At 43.0% G+C, this 23635-nt stretch overlaps 1 protein-coding gene across 1 annotated transcript; it reads left to right on the top strand.

Moving 5' to 3' along the window:
* Positions 1-4379: 4379 nt before the first annotated feature.
* LOC109554099 (pregnancy-associated glycoprotein 2-like) lies at positions 4380-21896 on the top strand. Its single transcript, XM_019954411.2, has 9 exons — positions 4380-4432; positions 5569-5719; positions 6676-6793; positions 6871-6989; positions 8230-8423; positions 9311-9427; positions 19504-19645; positions 19729-19827; positions 21759-21896. Exons 1-9 carry the CDS (start codon positions 4380-4382, stop codon positions 21894-21896), a joined length of 1131 nt encoding a protein of 376 aa, XP_019809970.2.
* The last annotated feature ends 1739 nt before the right edge of the window (positions 21897-23635 follow it).

Raw genomic sequence — 23635 nt, 5'->3', positions numbered from 1 at the left:
ATGAATCTGCCATGGGTGTACACGTGTTCCCCATCCTGAACCCCTCTCCCACCTCCCTCCCCATACCATCCCTCTGGGTCATCCCAGTGCACCAGCCCCAAGCATCCTGTATCCTGTGTCGAACCTGGACTGGTGGTTCGTTTCTCATATGATATTATACATGTTTCAATGCCATTCTCCCAAATCATTTCTTTTAAAACTAAATTAACTGTCTCTCTCCCAATTTTTATGCCATTTATTTGTTCAAAAAGTGGGAGGAGTTAGGCTGGCTTGTCGAATATCCCAAATATTGGATTTAGAACAGGGGTCCACAACGCTGGTACCAGGACCAGTACCAGTCCTTGGTCTATTAGGAGCCAGGCAGCACAGCAGGAGGTGAGCAGCAGACCAGTGAGTGAGGCTTCATCTGTATTTACAGCTGCTCCACATCCCTCTGCCATCACCCCCAGATGGAACAGTCTAGTTCCAGGAAAACAAGCTCAGGGCTCCCACTGATTCCGCATTATGGACAGTTGTATAATCATTTCATTGTATATCACAATGTAATAATAATAGGAATAAAGTGCACAATAAATGTAATGCCCTTGAATCACCCCGAAACCATCCCCCAACCCTGGTCTATGGAAAATTGTCTTCAAGGAAAGCAGCCCCTGGTGCTGAAAAGGCTAGAGACCGCTGGTTTAGAGGATTGCTTCTCTCTTCCTTTCTATGTGTTTCAGTTTCCCTGAAAACTGGTAGTTAGATCTACACTTGAGTTCAAACTTTTTTGTTGGAAAATTTCATATACAGATACGTATTTCTAACGGCACCACTTCAAGAGGCTCATAATTTCTAGTTGCTTCACTCTGATAGATGCTCATATGCACTAGGTCCTGATGTTGCCAACCTCACACATGCATTATGTACTCCCTCTCTAGCTTTCATTCACTGTTTTAGCATCCATTGACACCCTTTGCCTAGATCCGTTTTTTTCACAAAGATAGTGCAAAACAGTGGTTTCCTGTTTCCACCACTCTTTTGGATTTAAATACTGAAAATTTTCAATTAAAAAGAAAATTCCTTTGACTGTTTGTAATTACATGAAATATGCCTCATAGAAAGAAAAAGCATATATATTGATGATTATTTTCCTTTCTCAGGGCTCAGAATGGTGAGTTGGTGCTCTAGCAATTGTCAGAGTGACAAATTAGATGTTGTCTATTAGCATGTAGAACATCTGACTTTTTATGCATTTAATTTGTTCCAATTGATTGGATGTTATGCTAAACTAGCCCCAAGTTTGGCCTCTTTATGTGGATTTCTAAACTTTATGTCTAGTCCCCTCTGGTCTTTGACGTCCCTCAACTTTCTGGTTCTTCAAGATTGCTAAGATTATTTTGTGCATTTCTTTACCCAATTCTGAAATCAGTCATCTCTTTAAGAATCCATGGATCCTCTGGTGGGAAATGCATTTAGTAATCACAAGTTAGACCTCAGGATAGCTACTGTTATCGACTTATCTTTGCTTCTAGGCTTTTCAGTGGTCAGAGCTAGGAAGTCAGATATTCTTTAAAAAATAAAAAAATGAAAAATTTGATTGGTACAGACTTATGCTTTCAATAGAAATTTTAAGATAGCAGGGTTTACTTAAGCTTTTTTTATTTTATGTGTGAACGTCTTTTCTCTAACCACTGTAAGCTTTACTTTAGAAGAATTTTAGCATTTATTACTGACTTGCTTTAACCTGTAACATACATATGATACTGTCACAATAACAGAAGCTATATTAGTAACAATAAGTTGTTGAATATTTTTTGTTTTTGTTTTGAATGAGGGGGTTATATTTGTTTGTCTTTGTCTTTAGAAGACACTCTAGTCTGAATGTTGAGTCATAAGGCTGAAATTTAAAGCCACTTAAGTAATGCTTTGTTATGTGCAGCTAGTAATCAGCTTGATACAATTAGGTATATTAGTCTTTGTTCTCAATTTGACAGGTGTGATTATCTGTTTTTTGATTCTGTAACACATTTGCATTGCATATCAAGGTATAAACAAGAAAGATCTCACTTTCCTGTCCCTCACCCATAAATTATATTTTAGTTGTTTTTGTCTGATTCTACTGTTTCTAAATGAAAATAGACATATATGTGTATACAGAAGCAGCAAACTATAAGAATTTTTTGGATTTTCTTTTAAAAAATAAATACACAGTACACCCTGAACATCTCACCCACTCCACTCCTTATTCCATCCACATTTTACCCAGTTGTTGGGATGCTCTGTGCCTTATTCCACACACTCCTGTGGATGGTCACTTCTGGTATCTTGCTGATATTTTGCTTTTAAAAACAATGTGCAGTAGACAGCTTGTGCAGGTGGTTTTTTATATTCTTGGCAGTGTGTACAGTTGGGATTGATCCCTAGAAGTAGAACTGCTGAGTTAAATGGTGTATGTGTGTGTCATTTGTTAGATATTCCCTCTGTCGGTATTGAACCAGTGAAATTGAATTTAAACAATGTGTAAAAATGAAGGTTAAGACACAACGTCCCATCTATCCACACCTGGTGAGCATGCCAGGTTCCCATTGTTGTATCCAAGGGATAGGCCGGGATAGACCTCATTTGGAAATAGGCCCTAGGACACCTGCAAGCAACCATAAAACACTATTGCCTTTACTTTGGCTGAAGTAAGAATTTAACAGGTAGCCCTGTTCATCTCAGGCTTCCTTGATAGCTCATTTGGTAAAGAATCTGCCTGCAATGCAGGAGACCCCTGTTTGATTCCTGGGTCAGGAAGATCCTCTGGAGAAGGGATAGGCTACCCACTCCAGTATTCTTGGGCTTCCCTTGTGGCTCAGCTGGTAAAGAATCCGCCTGCAGTGTGGGAGACCTGGGTTCGATGCCTGGGTTGGGAAGATCCCCTGGCAAAGGGGAAGGCTACCCACTCCAGTATTCTGGCCTGGAGAATTCCATGGACTGTATAGTTCATGGGGTTGCAAAGAGTCGGACACGACGGAACGACTTTTGCTGTTCATCTCAGGCTGGGCAGGAGCTCTGAGTGGTTTTCTTTGTCTTCTTTGACTGATAAGACATTCCAAAATTATTTCTTTATATGTTTGGTTGGGCAGACAAAATTTTTCATGGCATGGGCCCTACTGGGAAATTATATCAGAGATATATCCATTCATCTTGAGCAAATGGACAGTATTAAATTCATTGGTTTATATGTGCCTGGTGACTTAGTTTATAAATAGAAAGAAAACTAATATGTTTAATATGGATTCAATCACTTTACATCAACCAACTTGAATTAAATCCCTCTCTGTCCCCACTGCACTCTCACCTCTAGGCCAGAAATAAAAACCTACATAGACTGAAGGCCGAATCCAGCACTCTGTTGTGGAGATTTTATTCTCACTATTTTTTTCTGAAAAAAGAAAAAAATGTTGCTAACATTAAAATCAGGAGATTGTACACAAGTATCCAGACTTCTGACTTCTCTTGAAAACTTGGCCTACTGGCCCGCTTTCCAGCATGATTGGAGCGGAGGAGAGGCTGCCCTCAGTGGTAAGGCTTGTGCTGCCCAGTGTTTAGCATAGCCACCTAGTCCTTGTATTCATTTTCTTGCCTCCTGGGCCATGAATTTGTGAGAACTGCCCCAGACTGCTAGCTTGCTGAAGATATGGACCACTTGTGTCTTGATCCTCTTTGACTCTTTCCAGCATCTAACCCAGACACCAGCACACAGGGTTTTCTGTATAAGCTTGTTGGATTATATAAAGTATCTTGTGGATGCATGACGTTTATTCCAATATTGAAACCGTGCAATTGAAATATTGCTCTAGTCTAGCTCTTTGATGCAGACTGGCATCACAGGTGCCCCTGATCTGTGCCATCTCTCCCACTACCTAAAGTGACTCGTATGTCCCTGGGCTGCCCCTAAAGTCTTTTTGATGGCTTTTCCTTCTTGCAATCTCCTCTCCAACTGAGGACATCAATGCATATCTCACGAAGTGGCTAGGAAGACCACATGAGATCACAAATGTCTAGCCTGGCCCCTAATGTTCACTTTTATCACGTTAATAGCAGTGTTTTGTCTCTAGGTCGGCAAATTTTTCCACACTCTCAGATAATGCATGCACTTCAGTTTAGTTTTCTAGCCAAGCCTCAAGGAAGAGATTATAGTAGACTCTTTGTATTCTGAGAATCTTCAAAGTCCACTCCCCAAGGGCACTGATTGAGGTAAAGATTTTATCGAGAGGTTTCTATTTTTATCAAATCTAATAATGGCCTAAAGGGAACAATTAAGGTAGTTCTGAACATATATAACTGGAAGGGCCTGATCACCACTGCAGACCAGAACCGGATCTTCTGTGAGCACTTGGAGCCGGGAAAGAAGCATGAAGTGGCTTGTGCTCCTTGGGCTGGTGGCCCTCTCAGAGTGCATAGTCATGTAAGTACAGGGACTGTAAGTGGCATCAACTTCCTTTCTGTTTTTTTTTTTTTTTTTCCTTATTTTCCTCATATTCTTCTACCTGTCAAGGTTAGAAGGGAATATAATCATTCCAAGATGGTCTTAAAGTTCAACTCTCACTTATTGGCAAGTACTTTGCCATGGGAAATGTGGGTTCCAAGGGTCTTGAGGTAGACCTGCAGGGTTGTACAACTTTGGGCGTGCGGTCATGACCTATATGAAAATGGAACACCTTGCAATTGTTCATTGCTCATCCTATGCAAATGTACGTGTGGTCCTGCTGAGTAGCATTTTCTACATTTTATTCTAGGTGTCCTCTCTGTTCTCTCTCTACTTCTGTGTGTATGTGTTCACGTCTGCATCTCTATATCTCTCTCATTTATCTCTTAATCTATTTATTTCTCCATCTCTTTGATGTCTCTGTTCATGTAGATCTCTCTGTTTTTTTTTTTTTCCTTTTCTTTTCTCTTTTCAATTTTGACTCTTTCTTGTTTCTCTAGCCTCTTAATTTCTCTAATTTGTTCTCCTTCTCCTGGATTCTTCTCTCACCCCTCTCTTTTGCTTCAACTCTGGAGAACGATTAGGCTACATCTAGACTGTTTTTACCTCGAACAAGCCATGTGATCACAGTCACTTCACAAACACCTTGCATTTCAAATTTCTTCCCTGTAAAGAGAGAATCAGAATCCCCCTTCTTCCTCCCTCCCTAACCTTCTATGAGAAAGATATAGTGGGGTGGCAACAGCAACGGTAATGGCTGTCTTTGTTGAGACTCCCTATATATCAGGTACATTATATCCAAAATGTTATTTAACAGCCAAAGCATTCTATATGGGGGGTGGGTGGGGGTTATCCCTTCCACCTTTTTTCCGATAGGGAAACTGAGACTCCAAATGTTCAATTGGCTGACCCAAGATAACACAACAGAATCTGTATTCAAACCTATGTCTTTGCCCTGTGTTTGCACAGCATTCTGATAATAGATGGCAGTCAAAAAAAAAAATGCTTGGAAAATATACAGTGCTATTACAATGCCAGGTATGACTGTTATACTATAACACTGACAGTTGACTACTGTTCCTTCTTTGTTTCCTTTTCCTCATGCTTGGTGAAAGAATGCCTCTAACTAAAACGAAGACAATGCGAGAAATCCTGAGGGAAAAAAACTTGCTGAACAGTTTCCTGGAGGAACAAGCCAATAGAATGTCCGATGATTCTGCTAGTGACCCCAAATTATCTACTCACCCCCTGAGGAATGCTCTGGATGTGAGTGGGTTGGGAGGCTGGTGCTCCACAGCGCCCCCTTGTGCTCTGGCCTAGCAGTGGGGCTCATCTAGAGGTTCCAGGTGGGATATTGGATCTGGGGCTCCTGCAGGAGGCAGAAACAGTGGGGAACAGGGGCCCCATTCCCAGAGGAGAAGACATTCTCATCCTTAACTCTTGGTCTGTGGTAACGGCCCAGCAATGACCAGGTGACAGGTAAACATCTATTTCTGTGCCAAAGATGTGGCATTAGTTTGAGGGAGATTGTTCTTTCTGAACTAAGTGAGCCACTCAGTTACAGGTGAAGTGGTAAGCCATCTCTAATAAAAAATAAAGCCAACTGGAAATCAAGTGTGAATCCCCAGGTAGAGGAATTCAGCTTCCAGAGATCCAAGAATCAAAACAGCAAAAATTTACTGAAACCCTATAGCACATGATGCCATAAGAATCTAACACTATAATTATTATTGACTTGAAAAAGGTCTCATCTCTTATTCAAGAATGGCCAAGCTACCCTGAGAGATGTGCAAAGAGTAAATACATGTTTAGTGAAAGGGCCAATTGTGTGGTGTTGATCAAACATGGTCTGAGTTTAGAAGGAGTGGCTGGGGTTGATTAAGGAGGATTTCCTGGAAAAGGAGGTGCTCAGGATGGGTTTGAAGAGGAGACTAGAGAGCTTCTCAGATGAGGTCACCGGACTTCCTTGGGGGTTCAGTGATTATGACTCTGGGCTTCGAATACAGAAGGTACTGCTTCAATGCCTGGTCATAGAGTTAAAATCCTGCATACCACATAGCACAGGAAAAAATATCAAATGCAGGCACTCTGAGCAAAGGTTGTGAGCTGAATGGTGGTTGGAAAGTGATTTCAAGAGACATGTGACACCCAGAGGAAGGCAGCAGTCTGGGAAGCGAGGGGAGCCCTATCTGCACTAATCCACTTCTTCCTGGCCCCTCTAGATGGCCTATGTGGGCAACATCACCATTGGAACACCCCCTAAGGAGTTCCGGGTTGTCTTTGACACAGGCTCATCTGACTTGTGGGTGCCCTCCATCAAGTGCATCAGTCCTGCCTGTCGTGAGTACCACCTTCCCCATCTTGACTCATCCCCTCCACCCTATGACCTGACTGACACTCATCTCTCATGTCTGCAGATACACATATTACCTTCGACCATCACAAATCTTCCACCTTCCGGCTTACGCGCAGGCCCTTCCACATCCTCTACGGATCTGGGATGATGAACGGAGTTCTTGCCTATGACACTGTTCGGGTAACATGGAAACAGAAGCTGAATCAGATCTGCACTAACCAACCCCCTCGTGGTCCCCATAGATGGCCTATGTTAGGTCAGAACTGGCTATGGAGTGACCATTGCTTACACAACAGATGCAGGACCAGCTGGCAGGGCCCGTCCTTCCCTAACTCCCCTTGTGACTAGCCGCCTTACCTGCAGAATCCTGTCCCTGGGGAGACAGGGCCCCTGCTGACACTCAAACTCCCAGAGTGGCTAACCCAGAGAGTGGCTTGGGATGTGGACTTGCAGCTCCTTTGCCCGTGAGAAGCTCAAGGTTCATTTGGCGGGGAACAGGGACAGGGAAAAAAGCACCCACTTTTATATTCTCAAACTGTGCTGGGTACTTTCATGGTAATAACTTGTTTAATCCTGCAACAACCCCACACAGAAGTTACTATGATTAGTTCCATGATACACATGAGGGAACTGAGGTATAGAGAGCAAGGGCCTTGCCAAAGTCACACATCTGGGAAGTGGTAGCTGGGCTGGCTTGTCAGGACTCAAGCAGGTGTGGGGTTATTTGAGAGAGAATAAAACTGATTGGGCAACCCTGGGGGCAGCCTAGGGCTTCAGATATCCAGGCAGCAAAAGCAGGGGCCCACACATACGGGAGGGACTTGATAAATGGGTTCTCACTCTAGGGGGCCACTGAAAGTCTAGTAAAATCTATGGCCTCCCTCCCCAAAGTGCCTGAGGATTTTCCCTGTCTCTCTATTTCTCTCTCTCTCTCTCACACACACCCCTAAATGTATATTTCCCAGGTGGCATATTCATAAGAACCCTACCAGTGACATTGTAAAATGGGCTCCTGCCTTCCTTGGCAAACGCAGAATCCATAATACATTGCAATAAATTCAGTCCATTTCTGTCATCAGATCATAGTGATGCCAAAGAGAGGACTACCCTGCTCTCTACTCATTTTGTCCTCAAGAGGGCACCATTGGGTCCAGTCCTGACTCTTGGTTTCCCTACCTGTGCAGAAGGCATGAGGCCAATTTGACTCAGATGGTGTTTGCAGAAATGGCTGGTGTTGATTAAAATTCACGTCCGCACACCAATGGAACCTGAATTTCTGTCCCAGCTTGTTTTAACCATCTGAAGTCCACCCAGGGCACAGCCAGGACTCAGTTCTTCTCTGAGGTTCTAATGTCATCTGCACCCCCGAGACCAGTCCTACTTCCAATCCTTTATGTGCGAACACTCTTCTCTCCCACAGATCGGGAAACTTGTCAGCACTGACCAGCCGTTTGGCCTAAGCCTGCAGCAATTCGGGTTTGATAACGCACCCTTTGATGGTGTCCTGGGCTTGTCCTACCCCAGCCTCGCTGTCCCAGGAACCATCCCCATCTTTGACAAGCTGAAGCAACAAGGTGCCATTTCTGAGCCTATCTTTGCCTTCTACTTGAGCACGTAAGTCTGAGCTGGACAAGCCCTCTCTCCAAATTAGCTGTGAGATGCTTTCAGTTGGATGAATATTATAGAACACTTGTTACAGAAGTATCCTGAAAGACTGTGTAGCCCAGGATAACTATGGCCCCAGGGCTTCACCTGGCTTCACTACTGGCTTTTGTAAATGAAGTTTTATTGGAACACAGCCTAGCTCATGGGCTCAAGGGCAGTGGCTTGGTCTCGGGGGTGAGGGGAGTGGGACAGCAATGGAAGGTGTCAGGATAAAAGTTGGAGGAAAAAGTAACACAGTTTGCTGACGAATTTGAAATGGAATGAAAGTGAGCGATGGTGGAAATCTTTCCTTCCTCACTAACATTTCACTGGGACCAACTACATAATTTTCAGGAGACAGTGCAAAATGGAAGTGTGGGACACCTTATCCAACAAGTCTTAGGAATCTCCAGACAGAGATAACAGAGGTGGGGGGCCCTGCTGAATGTGGGGCCCCATGGACAGCACAGGTCACAGGCAGATGAAACCAACCCTGGGTGACCTGAAGCCACACCTTTAGCACTCTCAGGCCTTGATTTTTCTGAAAAAATTACAGGCTGGACAAGGGGGAAGCCCAAGCCCTTCAGCACACTGTCCTTTGAGGGTATTCAGGTTGCAGGAGGTACAGGGCCTCTTCAGAAGCCTAGGTGGGTGGAACCTGGCCAAGTGACTCAGCTTCTAACCTGCTCTGTGCCACTCTAGCCAGTGACTAATCTTGGTCTGGATCTCAATCCCTCAATTTCTGCATCTGTAAAATGGGGACCCTATTAGGGCCTTGTTGGGTGGACAAGCACAGCCCTCAGACTGCCCAGCATAACAGTCCTCCAAGGAATCCCCCTCTTTTATTCTCTCGACAGCCGCAAGGAGAATGGCAGTGTGTTGATGTTAGGTGGGGTGGACCACTCCTACCACAAGGGAAAGCTCAACTGGATACCAGTGTCCCAAACCAAAAGCTGGCTAATAACTGTGGACCGGTAAGCCTCTTCCTCTGAATGCCACCCCAAGTGATGCTCCCACATCTATACATAGACACATGCAAGCACACAAACACATGCACAGATACATGGTCACACACAGAGATATGCTCCACCCATAAAGCCACACATATAAGCACACACAGACACATATAAACACACATATAGGCACACATATAAACACACTTAGGCAGACAGATACACACAAGCACACAGAGAGACAGACACACAGAGCCACATAAATACATACACAAACACACAAACACATAGATACACAAATCACCCATGGGTTCATAATCATCCCAGGCCTTCTGACCAGGGCTCAGACTAGGGTCCTTCACAGGGTCCAGAGAGGTCTGTGCAGCTGGGGGAGGGCTGCACCCACTGCTCTGTGATGTGGGGAGCATGGTTAGAGGACCCTACAGTGTGGTGAACAGAGGATCAGGGAGAATTTCCTCAGCCTGAACAGAGTTGTGATAAGATGACCAATTGTCTAGGTTAAGGAGAGTTATGACCAACCTAGACAGCATACTAAAAAGCAAAGACATTACTTTGCCAACAAAGGTCCGTCTAGTCAAGGGTATAGTTCTCCCAGTAGTCATGTATGGATGTGAGTTGGACTATAAAGAAAGCTGAAGGCCGAAGAATTGATGCTTTTGAACTGTAGTGTTGGAGAAGACTCTTGAGAGTCCCTTGGACTGCAAGGAGATCCAACCAGTCCATCCTCTCCAGTCCACCCAGGAGATCAGTCCTAGGTTTTCATTGGAAAATGAATGGAAAATGAAATGACTAATGTTGAAGCTGAAATTGCAATACTTTGGCCACCTGATGCAAAGAGCTGACTCATTTGAAAAGACCCTGATGCAGGGAAAGATTGAGGGAGGAGAATGGGATGATAGAGTATGAGATGGTTGGATGGTATCACTGACTCAATGGACATGAGTTTGGGTAGGCTCTGGGACTTGGTGATGGACAGGGAGGCCTGACGTGCCGCAGTTCATGGGGTCACAAAGAACTGGACATGACTGAGTGACTGAACTGAACTGAACCCAGGACTGAGGAAGTTCTCAGTACATATAAATGTCAGTTTAAAAACAGAGAAAGTCCTGAACAAACGGGACAATCTGGTCTCCTTAGGGAGAAGCTACCCAGCTATGTAGAGAGGTTGGCTGCAGTCTTGAGACCTGAAAGCAACTCATAAAAAGAGACACTCCACATAACCATAGCTACCCACCCCTGACCCCCATCCTGAGCACACAGTGGACGAGGCTCTGTGATTGATAGAATCAGGAAGGTGGGATCCAGGAGTGGCCTGATAACTAGCATAGTAATTGATGGGAATCTCTGTGATACCCTCAGACAAAAGTTGCCCTGTCCTTTGGAGATTCCGTGGGCTATCAGGTATCATCTGGCCAGGGCCTCAGTGTCTGAGCTTGGTGAATGAGCAGTAATGGTAGACACCCTCTCCCAGGGCAGCTTGTCTCCCACTATGAGAATCTGCTGCCCCAGGGAACCTCCATCTTCACTGTGTGTTTGACCCGTTATCGTTGAGACACTGGATATAGCTCTTTGGATGTTCCTGATTTATTATTTTCACATTCATTCATTCACTCACTGTGCATCCACTGTGTGTCAGGCACTTTAGCGAGGCAATGAGAATAAAACTTGCCCTCACACCTAAGAAGATGTACATGAAATGACTCACACACATAGTGAATTGTTACTTTGGTAAATGCTAGACATGAGGAAGGGTCTACAGAAAATGACCAAGACAGGAGTTTGATATACACTGGGGGAAAGACTTCACTGAAACCATGACAGTTAAGCTGGAATTTGAAAGATGAGGAGAAATTAGCTAGTCAAAGGGGAGTGGGGTCTTCTAGGAAGGAAGACCAGCTTGTGTCATGGTCCTGAGGTAGGAAAGAACCTATTCAAGTACTGCATTTTATTTTATTTTTTTTTTACATTTAATTTAATTAATTTATTTATTTAACTTTACATTATTGTATTGGTTTTGCCATACATCAACATGAATCTGCCATGGGTGTACACGTGTTCCCCATCCTGAGCCCCCTTCCCACCTCCCTCCCCATACCATCCCTCTGGGTCATCCCAGTACACCAGCCCTGAGCATCCTGTATCATGCATCAAACCTGGACTAGCGATTCGTTTCACATATGATATTATACATGTTTCAATGCCATTTTCCCAAATCATCGCACCCTCACTCTCTCCCAGAGTCCAAAAGGCTGTGTCTCTTTTGCGGTCTCGCATACAGGGTTATCATTACCGTCTTTCTAAATTCCGTATATATGCATTAGTATACTGTATTGGTATTTTTCTTACTGGCTTACTTCACTCTGTATAATAGGCTCCAGTTTCATCCACTTCATTAGAACTGATTCAAATGTATTCTTTTTAATGGCTGAGTAATACTCATTGTGTATATGTGCCAAAGCTTTCTTATCCATTAGTCTGCTGATGGACATCTGGGTTGCTTCCATGTCCTGGCTATGATAAACTGTGCTGCGATGAACACTGGGGTACATGTGTCTTTTTCAATTCTGGTTTCCTCGATGTGTATGCCCAGCAGTGGGATTGCTGGGTTATATGGCAGTTCAATTTCCAGTTTTTAAAAAAATCTCCACACTGTTCTCCATAGTGGCTGTACTAGTATGCACTCCCACCAACAGTGTAAGAGGATTCCCTTTTCTGTGCACCGTCTTCAGCATTTATTGCTTGTAGACTTTAGGATAGCAGCCATTCTGACTGGCGTGAGATGGTACCTCATTGTAGTTTTGATTTGCATTTCTCTCATAATGAGTGATGTTGAGCATCTTTTTATGTGTTTGTTAGCCATCTGTATGACTTCTTTGGAGAAATGTCTGTTTAGTTCTTTGGCCCATTTTTTGATTGGGTCATTTATTTTTCTGGAGTTGAGCTGAAGGAGTTGCTTGTATATTTTTGAGATTAGTTGTTTGTCAGTTGCTTCATTTGTTATTATTTTATCCCATTCTGAAGGCTGTTTTTTCACCTTGCTTATAGTTTCCTTTTTGTGCAGAAGCTTTCAATTTTAATTAGGTCCCATATGTTTTCTTTTTGCTTTTATTTCCAATATTCTGGGAGGTGGGTCATAGAGGATCCTGTTGTGATTTATGTCGGAGAGTGTTTTGCCTATGTTCTCCTTTAGGAGTTTTATAGCTTCTGGTTGTACGTTTAGGTCTTTAACCTATTTTGAGTTTATTTTTGTGTATGGTATTAGAAAGTGTTCTAGTTTCATTCTTTTACTCATGGTTGACCAGTTTTTCCAGCACTACTTGTTAAAGAGATTGTCTTTTCTCCATTGTATATTCTTGCCTCCTTTGTCAAAGATAAGGTGTCCATATGTGCATGGATTTATCTCTGGGCTTTCTATTTTGTTCCATTGATTTATATTTCTGTCTTTGTGCCAGTACCATACTGTCTTGATGACTGTGACTTTGTAGTAGAGCCTGAAGTCAGGCAGGTTGATTCCTCCAGTTCTATTCTTCTTTCTTATGATTGTTTTGGCTATTCGAGGTTTTTTGTATTTCCATACAAATTGTGAAAATATTTGTTCTAGCTCTGTGGAAAATACTGTTGGTAGCTTGATAGGGATTGCATTGAATCTATAGATTGCTTTGGGTAGTATATTCATTTTCACTATATTGATTCTTCTGATCCATGAACATGATATATTTCTCCATCTATTAGTGTCCTCTTTGATTTCTTTCACCAGTGTCTTATAGTTTTCTATATGTAGGTATTTAGTTTCTTTAGGTAGATATATTCCTAAGTATTTTATTCTTTTCATTGCAATGGTGAATGGAATTGTTTCCTTAATTTCTCTTTCTATTTTCTCATTGTTAGTGTATAGGAATGCAAGGGATTTTTGTGTGTTGATTTTATATCCTGCAACTTTACTATATTCATTAATTAGCTCTAGTAATTTTCTTCTGGAGTCTTTAGGGTTTTCTATGTAGAGGATCATGTCATCATCTGCAAACAGTGAGTTTTACTTCTTCTTTTCCAATTTGGATTCCTTTTATTTCTTTTTTTGCTCTGATTGCTGTGGCCAAAACTTCCAAAACTATGTTGAATAGTAGTGGTGAGAGTGGGCACCCTTGTCTTGTTCCTGACTTTAGGGGAAATGCTTTCAATTTTTCACCATTGAGGATAATGTTTGCTGTGGGTTTGTCATATATAGCTTTTATTATGTTGAAGTATGTTCCTTCTATTCCTGCTTTCTGGACGGTTCTTTTTTTCTTATCATAAATGGATGTTGAATTTTGTCAAAGGCTTTCTCTGCATCTATTGAGATAATCATATGGCTTTTATTTTTCAATTTGCTAATGTGGTGTATTACATTGATTGATTTGAGGATATTGAAGAATACTTGCACCCCTGGGATAAAGCCCACTTGGTCATGATGTATGATCTTTTTAATGTGTTGTTGGATTCTGATTACTAGAATTTTGTTAGGGATTTTTGCATCTATGTTCATCAGTGATATTGGCCTGTAGTTTTCTTGTTTTGTGGCATCTTTGTCAGGTTTTGGTATTAGGGTGATTGTGGCCTCATAGAATGAGTTTGGAAGTTTACCTTCCTCTGCAATTTTCTGGGAGAGTTTGGGTATTATAGGTGTTAGCTCTTCTCTAAATTTTTGGTAGAATTCAGCTGTGAAGCCGTCTGGACCTGGGCTTTCGTTTACTGGAAGATTTCTGACTACAGTTTGAATTTCCGTGCTTGTGATGGGTCTGTTAAGATTTTCTATTTCTTCCTGGTTCAGTTTTGGAAAGTTGTACTTTTCTAAGGATTTGTCCATTTCTTCCAAGTTTTCCATTTTATTGGCATATAATTGCTGATAGTCTCTTACAATCCTTTGCATTTCTGTGTTGTCTGTTGTGATCTCTCCATTTTCATTTCTAATTTTATTGATTTGATTTTTCTCCCTTTGTTTCTTGATGAGTTTGGCTAATGGTTTGTCAATTTTATTTATCCTTTCAAAGAGGCAGCTTTTGGCTTTGTTGATTTTTGCTATGGTCTCTTTTGTTTCTTTTGCATTTATTTGTGCCCTAATTTTGAAGATTTCTTTCCTTCTACTAACCATGGGGTTCTTCACTTCTTCCTTTTTTAGTTGCTTTAAGTGTAGAGTTAGGTTATTTATTTGACCGTTTTCTTGTTTCTTGAGGTATGCCTGTATTGCTATGAACCTTCATCTTAGTACTGCTATTAAAGTGTCCCATAGGTTTTGGGTTGTTGTGTTTTCATTTTCATTCATTTCTATGCATATTTTGATTTCTTTTTTGATTTCTTCTGTGATTTGTTCATTATTCAGCAGCGTGTTGTTCAGCCTCCATATGTTGGAATTTTTAATAGTTTTTCTCCTATAATTGAGATCTAATCTTACTGCATTGTGCTCAGAATAGATGCTTGGGATGATTTCACTTTTTTTGAATTTACCAAGGCTAGATTTATGGCCCAGGATGTGATCTATCCTGGAGATGGTCCTGTGTGCACTTGAGAAAAAGATAAAGTTGTTTTGGGGTGAAATGTCCTATAGATATCAATTAGGTCTAACTGATCTATTGTATCATTTAAAGTTTGTGTTTCCTTGTGAATTTTCTGTTTAGTTGATCTATCCATAGGTGTGAGTGGGGTATTAAAGTCTCCTACTATTATTGTGTTATTGTTAATTTCCCCTTTCATACTTATTAGCATTTGTCTTACATATTGCGGTGCTCTTATGTTGGGTGCATATATATTTATAATTGTTATATCTTCTTCGATTGATCCTTTGATCATTATGTAGTGTCCTTCTTTGTCTCTTTTCACAGCCTTTGTTTTAACATCTATTTTATCTGATATGAGTATTGCTACTCCTGCTTTCTTTTGGTCTCTATTTTCATGGAATATCTTTTTCCAGCCCTTCACTTTCAGTCTGTATGTGTTCTTTGTTTTGAGGTGGGTCTCTTGTAGACAACATATATAGGGGTCTTGTTTTTGTATCTATTCAGCCAGTCTTTGTCTTTTGATTGGGGCATTCAACCCAGTTATGTTTAAGGTAATTATTGATAAGTATTATCCCATTGCCATTTACTTTATTGTTTTGGGTTCGAGTTTATACACCCTTTTTGTGTTTCCTGTCTAGAGAAGATCCTTTAGCATTTGTTGGAGAGCTGGTTTGGTGGTGCTGAATTCTCTCAGCTTTTGCTTGTCTGTAAAGCTTTTGATTTCTCCTTAATATTTGAGTGAGATCCTTGCTGGGTATAGTAATCTGGGCTGTAGATTATTTTCTTTCATCACTTTAAGTATCCCCTGCCATTCCCTTCTGGCCTGAAGAGTTTCTATTGAAAGATCAGCTGTTATCCTTATGGGAATCCCCTTGTGTGTTATTTTTTGTTTTTCCCTTGCTGCTTTTAATATTTGTTCTTTGTGTTTGATCTTTGTTAATTTGATTAATATCTGTCTTGGGGTGTTTCACCTTGGGTTTATCCTGTTTGGGACTCTCTGGGTTTCTTGGACTTGGGTAATTATTTCCTTCCCCATTTTAGGGAAGTTTTCAACTATTATCTTCTCAAGTATTTTCTCATGGTCTTTCTTTTCATCTTCTTTGGGATTCCTGTGATTCAAATGTTGGTGTGTTTAACATTTTCCCAGACATCTCTGAGATTGTCCTCATTTCTTTTAATTTGTTCCCCCCACTTTGTTTCATTTATTTCTACCATTCTATCTTCTACCTCACTTATCTTATCTTCTGCCTCTGTCATTCTACTCTTGGTTCCCTCCAGTGTTTTTGATCTCATTTATTGCATTATTCATTATATATTGACTCTTTTTTATTTCTTCTATGTCCTTGTTAAACCTTTCTTGCATCTTCTCAATCCTTGTCTCCAGGCTACTTATCTGTAACTCCATTTTGTTTTCAAGATTTTGGATCATTTTCACTATCATTATTTGGAATTCTTTATCAGGTAGATTCCCTATCTCTTCCTCTTTTGTTTGGTTTGGCGGGCATTTATCCTATTCCTTTACCTGCTGGATATTCCTCTGTCTCTTCATCTTGTTTATATTGCTGTGTTTGGGGTGGCCTTTCTGTATTTTGCGTTTGTGGAGTTCTCTTTATTGTGGAGTTTCCTTGCTGTGGGTGGGGTTGTACAGGTGGCTTGTCAATGTTTCGTGGTTAGGGAAGCTTGTGTCGGTGTTCTGGTGGGTGGAGCTGGATTTCTTCTCTCTGAAGTGCAATGAAGTGTCCAGTAATGAGTTATGAGATGTCAGTGGGTTTGGAGTGACTTTGGGTAGCCTGCATATTGAAGCTCAGGGCTGTGTTCCTCTGTTGCTGGAGAATTTGCATGTTATGTCTTTCTCTGGAACTTGTTGGCCCTTGGGTGGTGCTTGGTTTCAGTGTAGGTATGGAGGCATTTGATTAGCTCCTATCGATTAATGTTCCCTAGAGGCAGTTCTCTGGTGTTCTGAGGATTTGGACTTAAGCCTCCTGCTTCTGGTTTTCAGTCTTATTCTTACAGTAGCCTCAAGACTTCTCCATCTATACAGCACCATTGAAAAAACATCTAGGTTAATGATGAAAAGTTTCTCCTCAGTGAAGGACACCCAGAGAGGTTCACAGAGTTACATGGAGAAGAGAAGAGGGAGGAGGGAGTTAGAGGTGACCCAAATGAGATGAGGTGGAATCAAAAGAAGTGAGAGCAAGGTAGCCAGTAATCACTTCCTTATGTGTGCTCCACAGTCTGGACTCCTCAGAGATGTTCATGGAATTACACAGAGAAGAGAAGGGGGAGGAAGGAGATAGAAGTGGCCAGGAGGAAAAAGGGGGGAATCAAAAGGAGAGAGACAGATCCAGCCAGTAATCATTTCCCTAAGTGTTTTCCACAGCCCAGAACACACAAAGAGATTCACAGAGTTGGGTAGAGAAGACAAGGAGGAGGGAGGAGATAGAGGTGACCTGGTGGAGAAAAAGGAGAGTCCAAAGAGGGAGAGAGCAGTCAAGCCAGTAATCTTGCTCCCAAGTAAAAATGGGTACTGAAGATTGGGTTCTTAAAGGTACAAAATTGATAACAAATACCAAAAAGCAAAGATTAAAAATATAGAGTAGAGGTTGGATTTTCAAAAATACAATATTAAAGAAAAAAAATAAAGTCACAAAATTTATAAAATATATATAGTGAAGTTTGCTTTAAAAAAATAGGGTCTCTCTCTTTTTATTTTTGCAAAGTAATAGTAGGTTATAAAAATGAAAATTAAAGGAGTAATAGAGGACTTAAAATTTAAAAAAAATTAAAAAAATAAAGAATGATAGTAAATATAGTAAAAACATATCTAGGACTTTCTCTGGTGTTGTTGTGGGCAGTATGGGGCCAGTTCATTTTCAGATAGTTCCTTGTTCTGCTTATATGTCTGTAGATCTATAGGTCCCTTCCTATGTAGTCGGTACTAACTACAGGGTTTTAATTTATTGCACCTGTCACTTTCAAGGTGGTTCCCTCTGTTTTAGCTTCTTATGTTTGCTGGTCTCTCCAGTGTCTAATTTCCACCCTGACACAAGGGGGAGGTGGTGGACACGTTTTTAGGCTCACTTGTTCAGTCGTGCTGTGGGGAGGGAGGGACGCTGCCAACAGATAACACTGGCGTGTGCTTGCAGTAACTCGGCCACACTGGGTTTGCTCCCGCTCATGGCGTGTGTGCTTTCCCTGTCTATACTGCTTAGGCTCTAGGTTGCTCTGCTGGGAACTGTCTGAGGCCGGCCCTGGGTTGTATGCACTTTCCAGGTCTAAGACGCTCAGGTTTAGGTACTTGGGTAGTCCTCAGTGGCACAGACTGGGTTGGGCCTGCATTTTGTGCCCTTCCCAGGTCTGAGCAGCTCAGGTGACCAGGTGTTTGGCAAGTCGCTGTGACTTATCGCCTCCCCCGTCCCTGCCTCTTGGTTTTCTGGGTGTAAACTGGTGCACCTTCTCAGGTGGATGTTGACCATCCAGAATCCCAAGAAGTCTTAGTTAACAACAAAGCCTGCTTGCAGTTTGGTAGATAATGCCTCTCTGGGGCCGCGATTGCCCCCTTCCGGCTCTGGCTGCCTGTCACCGGAGGGGGATGGTCTGCAGCTGGAAAGTTCTGCTCAGTCCTTTGTTCTATGAGTGGGCCTGATGGTGTCTTCAGATCAGATCAGATCAGTTGCTCAGTCATGTCCGACTCTTTGCGACCCCATGAACCACAGCACGCCAGGCCTTCTTGTCCATCACCAACTGTGTCTTAGCTTAGGGCTTTTCGTGTAGCTCTAGTCAGTCCTTTGTTCTGTGAGTGAGCCTGGTGGTGTCTTAGGTTAGGGCTTTTCGCATGGTAGCTATCCCACAGTCTGGTTTGCTACCCCAAGTTAGTTCCTTCAGATTGCCCTTGGGGCATTGAGGCCCAGTCCTTACTCTAAGCAATGCAGCCTGTGCCTCCCCGCCCAGACCCCGGTTGCTAGTCGCGGATGCAGACACCTGCGCTGCTTCTCCGCTGGGGGAGTTACCATTGGGCACATAATCTGTGGGTTTGAATTATTTATTTTTCCTCCCGGTTATGTTGCCCTCTGTGGTTCCAAGGCTCGCCACAGACTCGGCAGTGAGAGTGTTTCCTGGTGTTTGGAAACTTCTCTCGTTTTTAAGACTCCCTTCCTGGGATGGAGCTCTGTCCCTACCTCTTTTGTCTCTTTTTGTCTTTTATATTGTTTCCTACCTCCTTGCAAAGACAATGGGCTGCTTTTCTGGGTGCCTGATGTGCTCTGCTGGCATTCAGAAGTTGTTTTGTGGAATTTGCTCAGCATTCAAATGTTCTTTTGGTGAATTTGTGAGGGAGAAAGTGATCTCCCTGTCCTATTCCTCACTTTAGGACTGCTTCTCAAGTACTGCATTTAAGGATATCAAAGAAGGTGACATGATGAGAGCAAAGAAAAACAGAGTCAGGGCAAGAGCTGAAGGACTGTTTGGGAGTCAGTCGTGGAGAGGGCAGCTGTGAGGGAGACTTCTGAGTAATCTTGATGCCCACTTTGTCCCACTGTTTCTCAGCATCTCCATGAATGGGAGAGTGATTGGCTGTGAACATGGCTGCGAGGCTCTTGTGGATACCGGGACATCACTGATCCATGGCCCAGCAAGACCAGTCACCAACATCCAAAAGTTCATCCACGCTATGCCCTACGGTTCCGAGGTGAAGGGTCATGACACAGGTCTCTCCCAGTTCCCCTACACAAGGATCTCCTGGGCCAACCTCTCTCCCTCTTTCCCCAACAGTACATGGTTTTGTGTCCTGTCATCAGTATCCTGCCTCCTGTCATCTTCACCATCAATGGCATCGATTACTCAGTGCCTGCTGAAGCCTACATCCAAAAGGTGAGGGGCCAATCCAGAGAGCTGCTTCTCAGTTCTGGGACTCCCAGATGGAGTTAGTGGTAAAGAACCTGCCTGCAAATGCAGGAGATGTAAGAGACACGGGTTTGATCCCTGGATTAGGAAATCCCCTAGAGAAGGGCATGGCAATCGACTCCAGTAGACGTGCCTGGAGAATCCCATGGATAGAGGAGACTGGCAGGCTGCAGTCTATAGGGCTGCACAGAGTCAGACACGACTAAAGTGACTTAGCACGCGCATAGGCAAGAACTCTTGGGTTGCTGCTGGGAGGAGGAGTCCCTCTGCAGGCCAGGTCACACCATTGCAGATGCTGCTGAGCCCCTGTGGCTGGGCCAGTGCCTCCCACAAAACCAACCACTTGAGAGTAAAGGGCAGTCTGGGACATCCGTCATCCAGAAATAAATGTTGAGACACTACTCTGTGCTGGCATGGTGGGAGTCACAAGGAGAGGGGAACACTAAGGGCCTCAGTCCTCACAGAGCTTCAGTTCAACCAGAGCCCTCAGGTGTACGAACACGGAAAGTCAGCTCTAGCAACCCCTCAAATAGACCATGTGACAAGCGGGGTTGGCAGTGTGCTGTCCCACCGTAGTGATTAGCAGTCTCCCATTCCATCTCAGAAATGTCCAGATTGGGGTGATAAATAACACAATTACCTTAATACTTGGCTGCAACTTCCCCTTGCTAAGCCTCAGTGCTCTCTCTCTGAGTTGGGATACTAGTCCCCTCTGTGGGGAGGTTGGATGCTAAGGTGAATAAAGGGTGCACAGTGACTGCAAAGCCCCGGTATAGGGTGGAGGCTTCCTATCAGCTCCCTGTGGGAGTTCAGAGCAGGTTGATGGGCTCAAAGAAGGCTTTGAGGAAGAGAGGGAATTTCAGTAATTCTAAAACGCAGCCTCATGGAGGAAAGAGGAGATGCTTGGGTTGAGGCAAATCTATACTGGATTCCATGCAAATGGTACCCCGGTAGCTGTGCAAAGGTGTGCTGGGAACAGATTAGGAGTGATGAGGGCCACAGACTATGGCAGAACCAGGGTAAGTCATTGACCCAGTCTGAAGTCTTCAGGGATGGTAACTGTGGGTCCAGGAAGGCTGCCTAGAGAGCTTGAGAGCAGTCTTAAAGAATGCATTGTGGGCACTGCTATTAATCTATTTAGAATGGATAACTAACAAGGACCTACTGTGTAGCACAGGGAACTCTGCTCAATGCTATGTGGCAGTCTGGATGGGAAGAGAGTTTGGGGGAGAATGGATGTGTGTATATATATGACTGAGTTCCTTAACTGTCTACCTAAAACTCACAATATTGTTAATCAGCTATACTTCAATACAAAATTAACAGTTTTTTTTTTAAACAAAAAATAGGTCGTGGAAAAGTGGGAAAAAGAAAAGGCATTCTCTGTAGAGAAAGCAGTGAACAGTGGACTGAAAGAAACAGAGACTGAGGGAAACTATGACCACTCTTGTTCATTTTTTAAAAAGATTTGTTTTAGTGTAGCTGATCTTCAGTGTTGCATTAAGTTGTCCTATACAGCACAGTGACTCAGTTACACAAAAACAAGTATATATATTCTTTTTCTTACTCTTTTCCCTTACAGTATATTGCTGGATATTGAATATAGTTCCCTGTGCTATGTAGTAGGATTATGCTATTTATTCATCCTGTATATATTAGTTTCACTTGATAATCCCAAACTCCCAATCCTCGCCTCCCCCACACCCTTCCTCATGGCAACCATATGTCTTGGCCCTTTAACTTTTTGCATGAACTCTCACATTCCCCAGCTTCTAAGGAAACCACTTGATACTTATCAAAAGAAGGAAATAAAAACAAGAAGTGTGGCAGGTCTGGATATTGAGGAGGGTTGCAGACAAGGGCTCAGGCTAACTGGTGTATATTTCTGTCTCCCTCAGATTTCTAATAGCTTATGCCTTAGCACCTTTCATGGGGACGACACAGACCAATGGATCCTGGGTGACGTCTTCCTGAGGCTGTATTTCTCAGTTTATGACCGAGGAAATAACAGGATTGGCCTGGCTCCTGCTGTGTAAATGCTTGGACTTGTTCAGGAATCATTCAGGCCAGTCCTAACACACACTTGCTCACACTTAGGGCACTCCTGCCCAGGATGCTGGTAAACTGTGTTTGGTGCTCTGAAAGTCATATTCTCACTGAAAAATAAAAGGTTTCACTCTTAACCGTTCTAAAACAAATGGATGCCTCTGTTTGTATCTGGGAGGTACATAATGATCGGGGAGAATCTAGGAACAGTTCTGAATCACAAGTGAGAGAAGCCCAACTCCAAATGGCTTTCAGGAAAGGGAGAACTCATTGGAAGAATTCTGGGGATCCAGGACACAGGAACTAGAGCAGATTCAAAGATCTCAGTGGCTGGACCCACGAAATCAGAAGTCATCAGTTCTCTCTCATCCTCACTCTTTCCCCTCTCTCTTCTTTGATTGTCTTAGTCTGACAGCTTTCTTTCTTAAGGCTTCTACACCTAGTGAGGGAATCCAAAGCTACCTGCCCTAGGGTTTTATATCCTGAAGACATCTAACCAGGAAGGAAGAAGCTTAGAGCTATCAAGGTTCAAGGGAGTGCTCTGAATGGCCCATCTCAGATCACAAGTCCAGCCCTGGACCAACTATCCTGGCAGAGCCATGGGGTCCTGTGACTGGCTTTACAAGGTCACATGACCCTGTTCCTGTAGCAAACATGATTGTCAGTTTCTTAAAAAAACCACATGACTGGAGCTGGAGAGAGGGAGCCCCAAAGATAGTGACTGGTGGATGGTTTAGTCCATGAAAGAGTTTATGATGGCACCACAAACTCCACAGCCTCCTCATTCTGAGGGATTATAAGGGGTAATGAAACTAGACTCTATTTGTCCCATCTCAGATGAACTTTGTCAGTGGATTTATGCTCCAGGGTGTTCTGGGTGAGGTCCTTTATACTGGGCTGGTTCCCTTATGTCCATTTCCCACCCCAATCCAGTCACCAGCTCTCTGCCACACATGCCTGCTGGGTCCTTTCCTGTCCCACTTGGCAATGACGGCCCCTGTGGATGCCTGATCCATCCCCATCCTCCAGGGCCCAGCACACCCCTTTCTTGGCCTCCAGTGCTGCTGGGGAGGTTGACATTCGTGTAATGGGGTACCCAGGATACATAAAGTCTTCAGCCTTTCTGAGCTTCCTCCAGGGGAAGAACTGCAAAACATTTGGTTGGAGCTGCCATGGTTAGGCACTTTTGGAGTGGAAGCATCAGTTCTTTCCACCTGGATACCCTTGGTAGAGGCCAAAGCTGGGACAGCAGGGGTCAGAGGTTGATTTCCTTTCAGATTGACTGGTTTGATCTCCTTGCTGTATAAGGGGACTCTCAAGAATCTTCTCAAGCACTGCAATTTGAAAGCATCAATTCTTTGGCACTTACCCTTCTTTATGGTCCAAATCTCACATCTGTACATGACTACTGGAAAAACCATAGTTTTGATACTACAAACCTCTGTCAGCAGAGTGATTCTCTGCTTTTTCATACACTGTCCAGGTATGTCATAGTTTTTCTTCCATCCAGGGAGCAAGTGTCTTTTAATTTCGTGGCTGCAGTTAAGGTCCATATTGACTTTGGAGCCCAAGAAAATAAAATCTGCCACTGTTTCCACTTGCCTCCCATCTATCTGCCATGAAGTGATGGGACTGGATGTCATGATCTTAGTTTTTTGAATGTTGAGTTTTAAGCCAGCTTTTTCACTCTCCTCTTTCACCCTCATCAAGAGGCTCTTTAGTTACTTTT

The sequence above is a fragment of the Bos indicus genome, chromosome 29, assembly GCF_029378745.1.
Source record: "Bos indicus isolate NIAB-ARS_2022 breed Sahiwal x Tharparkar chromosome 29, NIAB-ARS_B.indTharparkar_mat_pri_1.0, whole genome shotgun sequence".
Classification (NCBI taxonomy): domain Eukaryota; kingdom Metazoa; phylum Chordata; class Mammalia; order Artiodactyla; family Bovidae; genus Bos; species Bos indicus.
Note: the sequence above shows the minus strand (reverse complement) of the source record. Positions and strands in the feature narration are given on the sequence as shown.

What these genes read in the sequence shown, in the direction of transcription:
- LOC109554099 (XM_019954411.2), top strand. Translation starts at nt 4,380, where the DNA reads ATGAAGTGGCTTGTGCTCCTTGGGCTGGTGGCCCTCTCAGAGTGCATA. An exon ending in TTGCCTATGACACTGTTCGG is followed by an intron (nt 6,990 to 8,229) that starts GTAACATGGAAA and finishes TCTCTCCCACAG; the next exon opens with ATCGGGAAACTTGTCAGCAC. An exon ending in CTGAAGCCTACATCCAAAAG is followed by an intron (nt 19,828 to 21,758) that starts GTGAGGGGCCAA and finishes TGTCTCCCTCAG; the next exon opens with ATTTCTAATAGCTTATGCCT.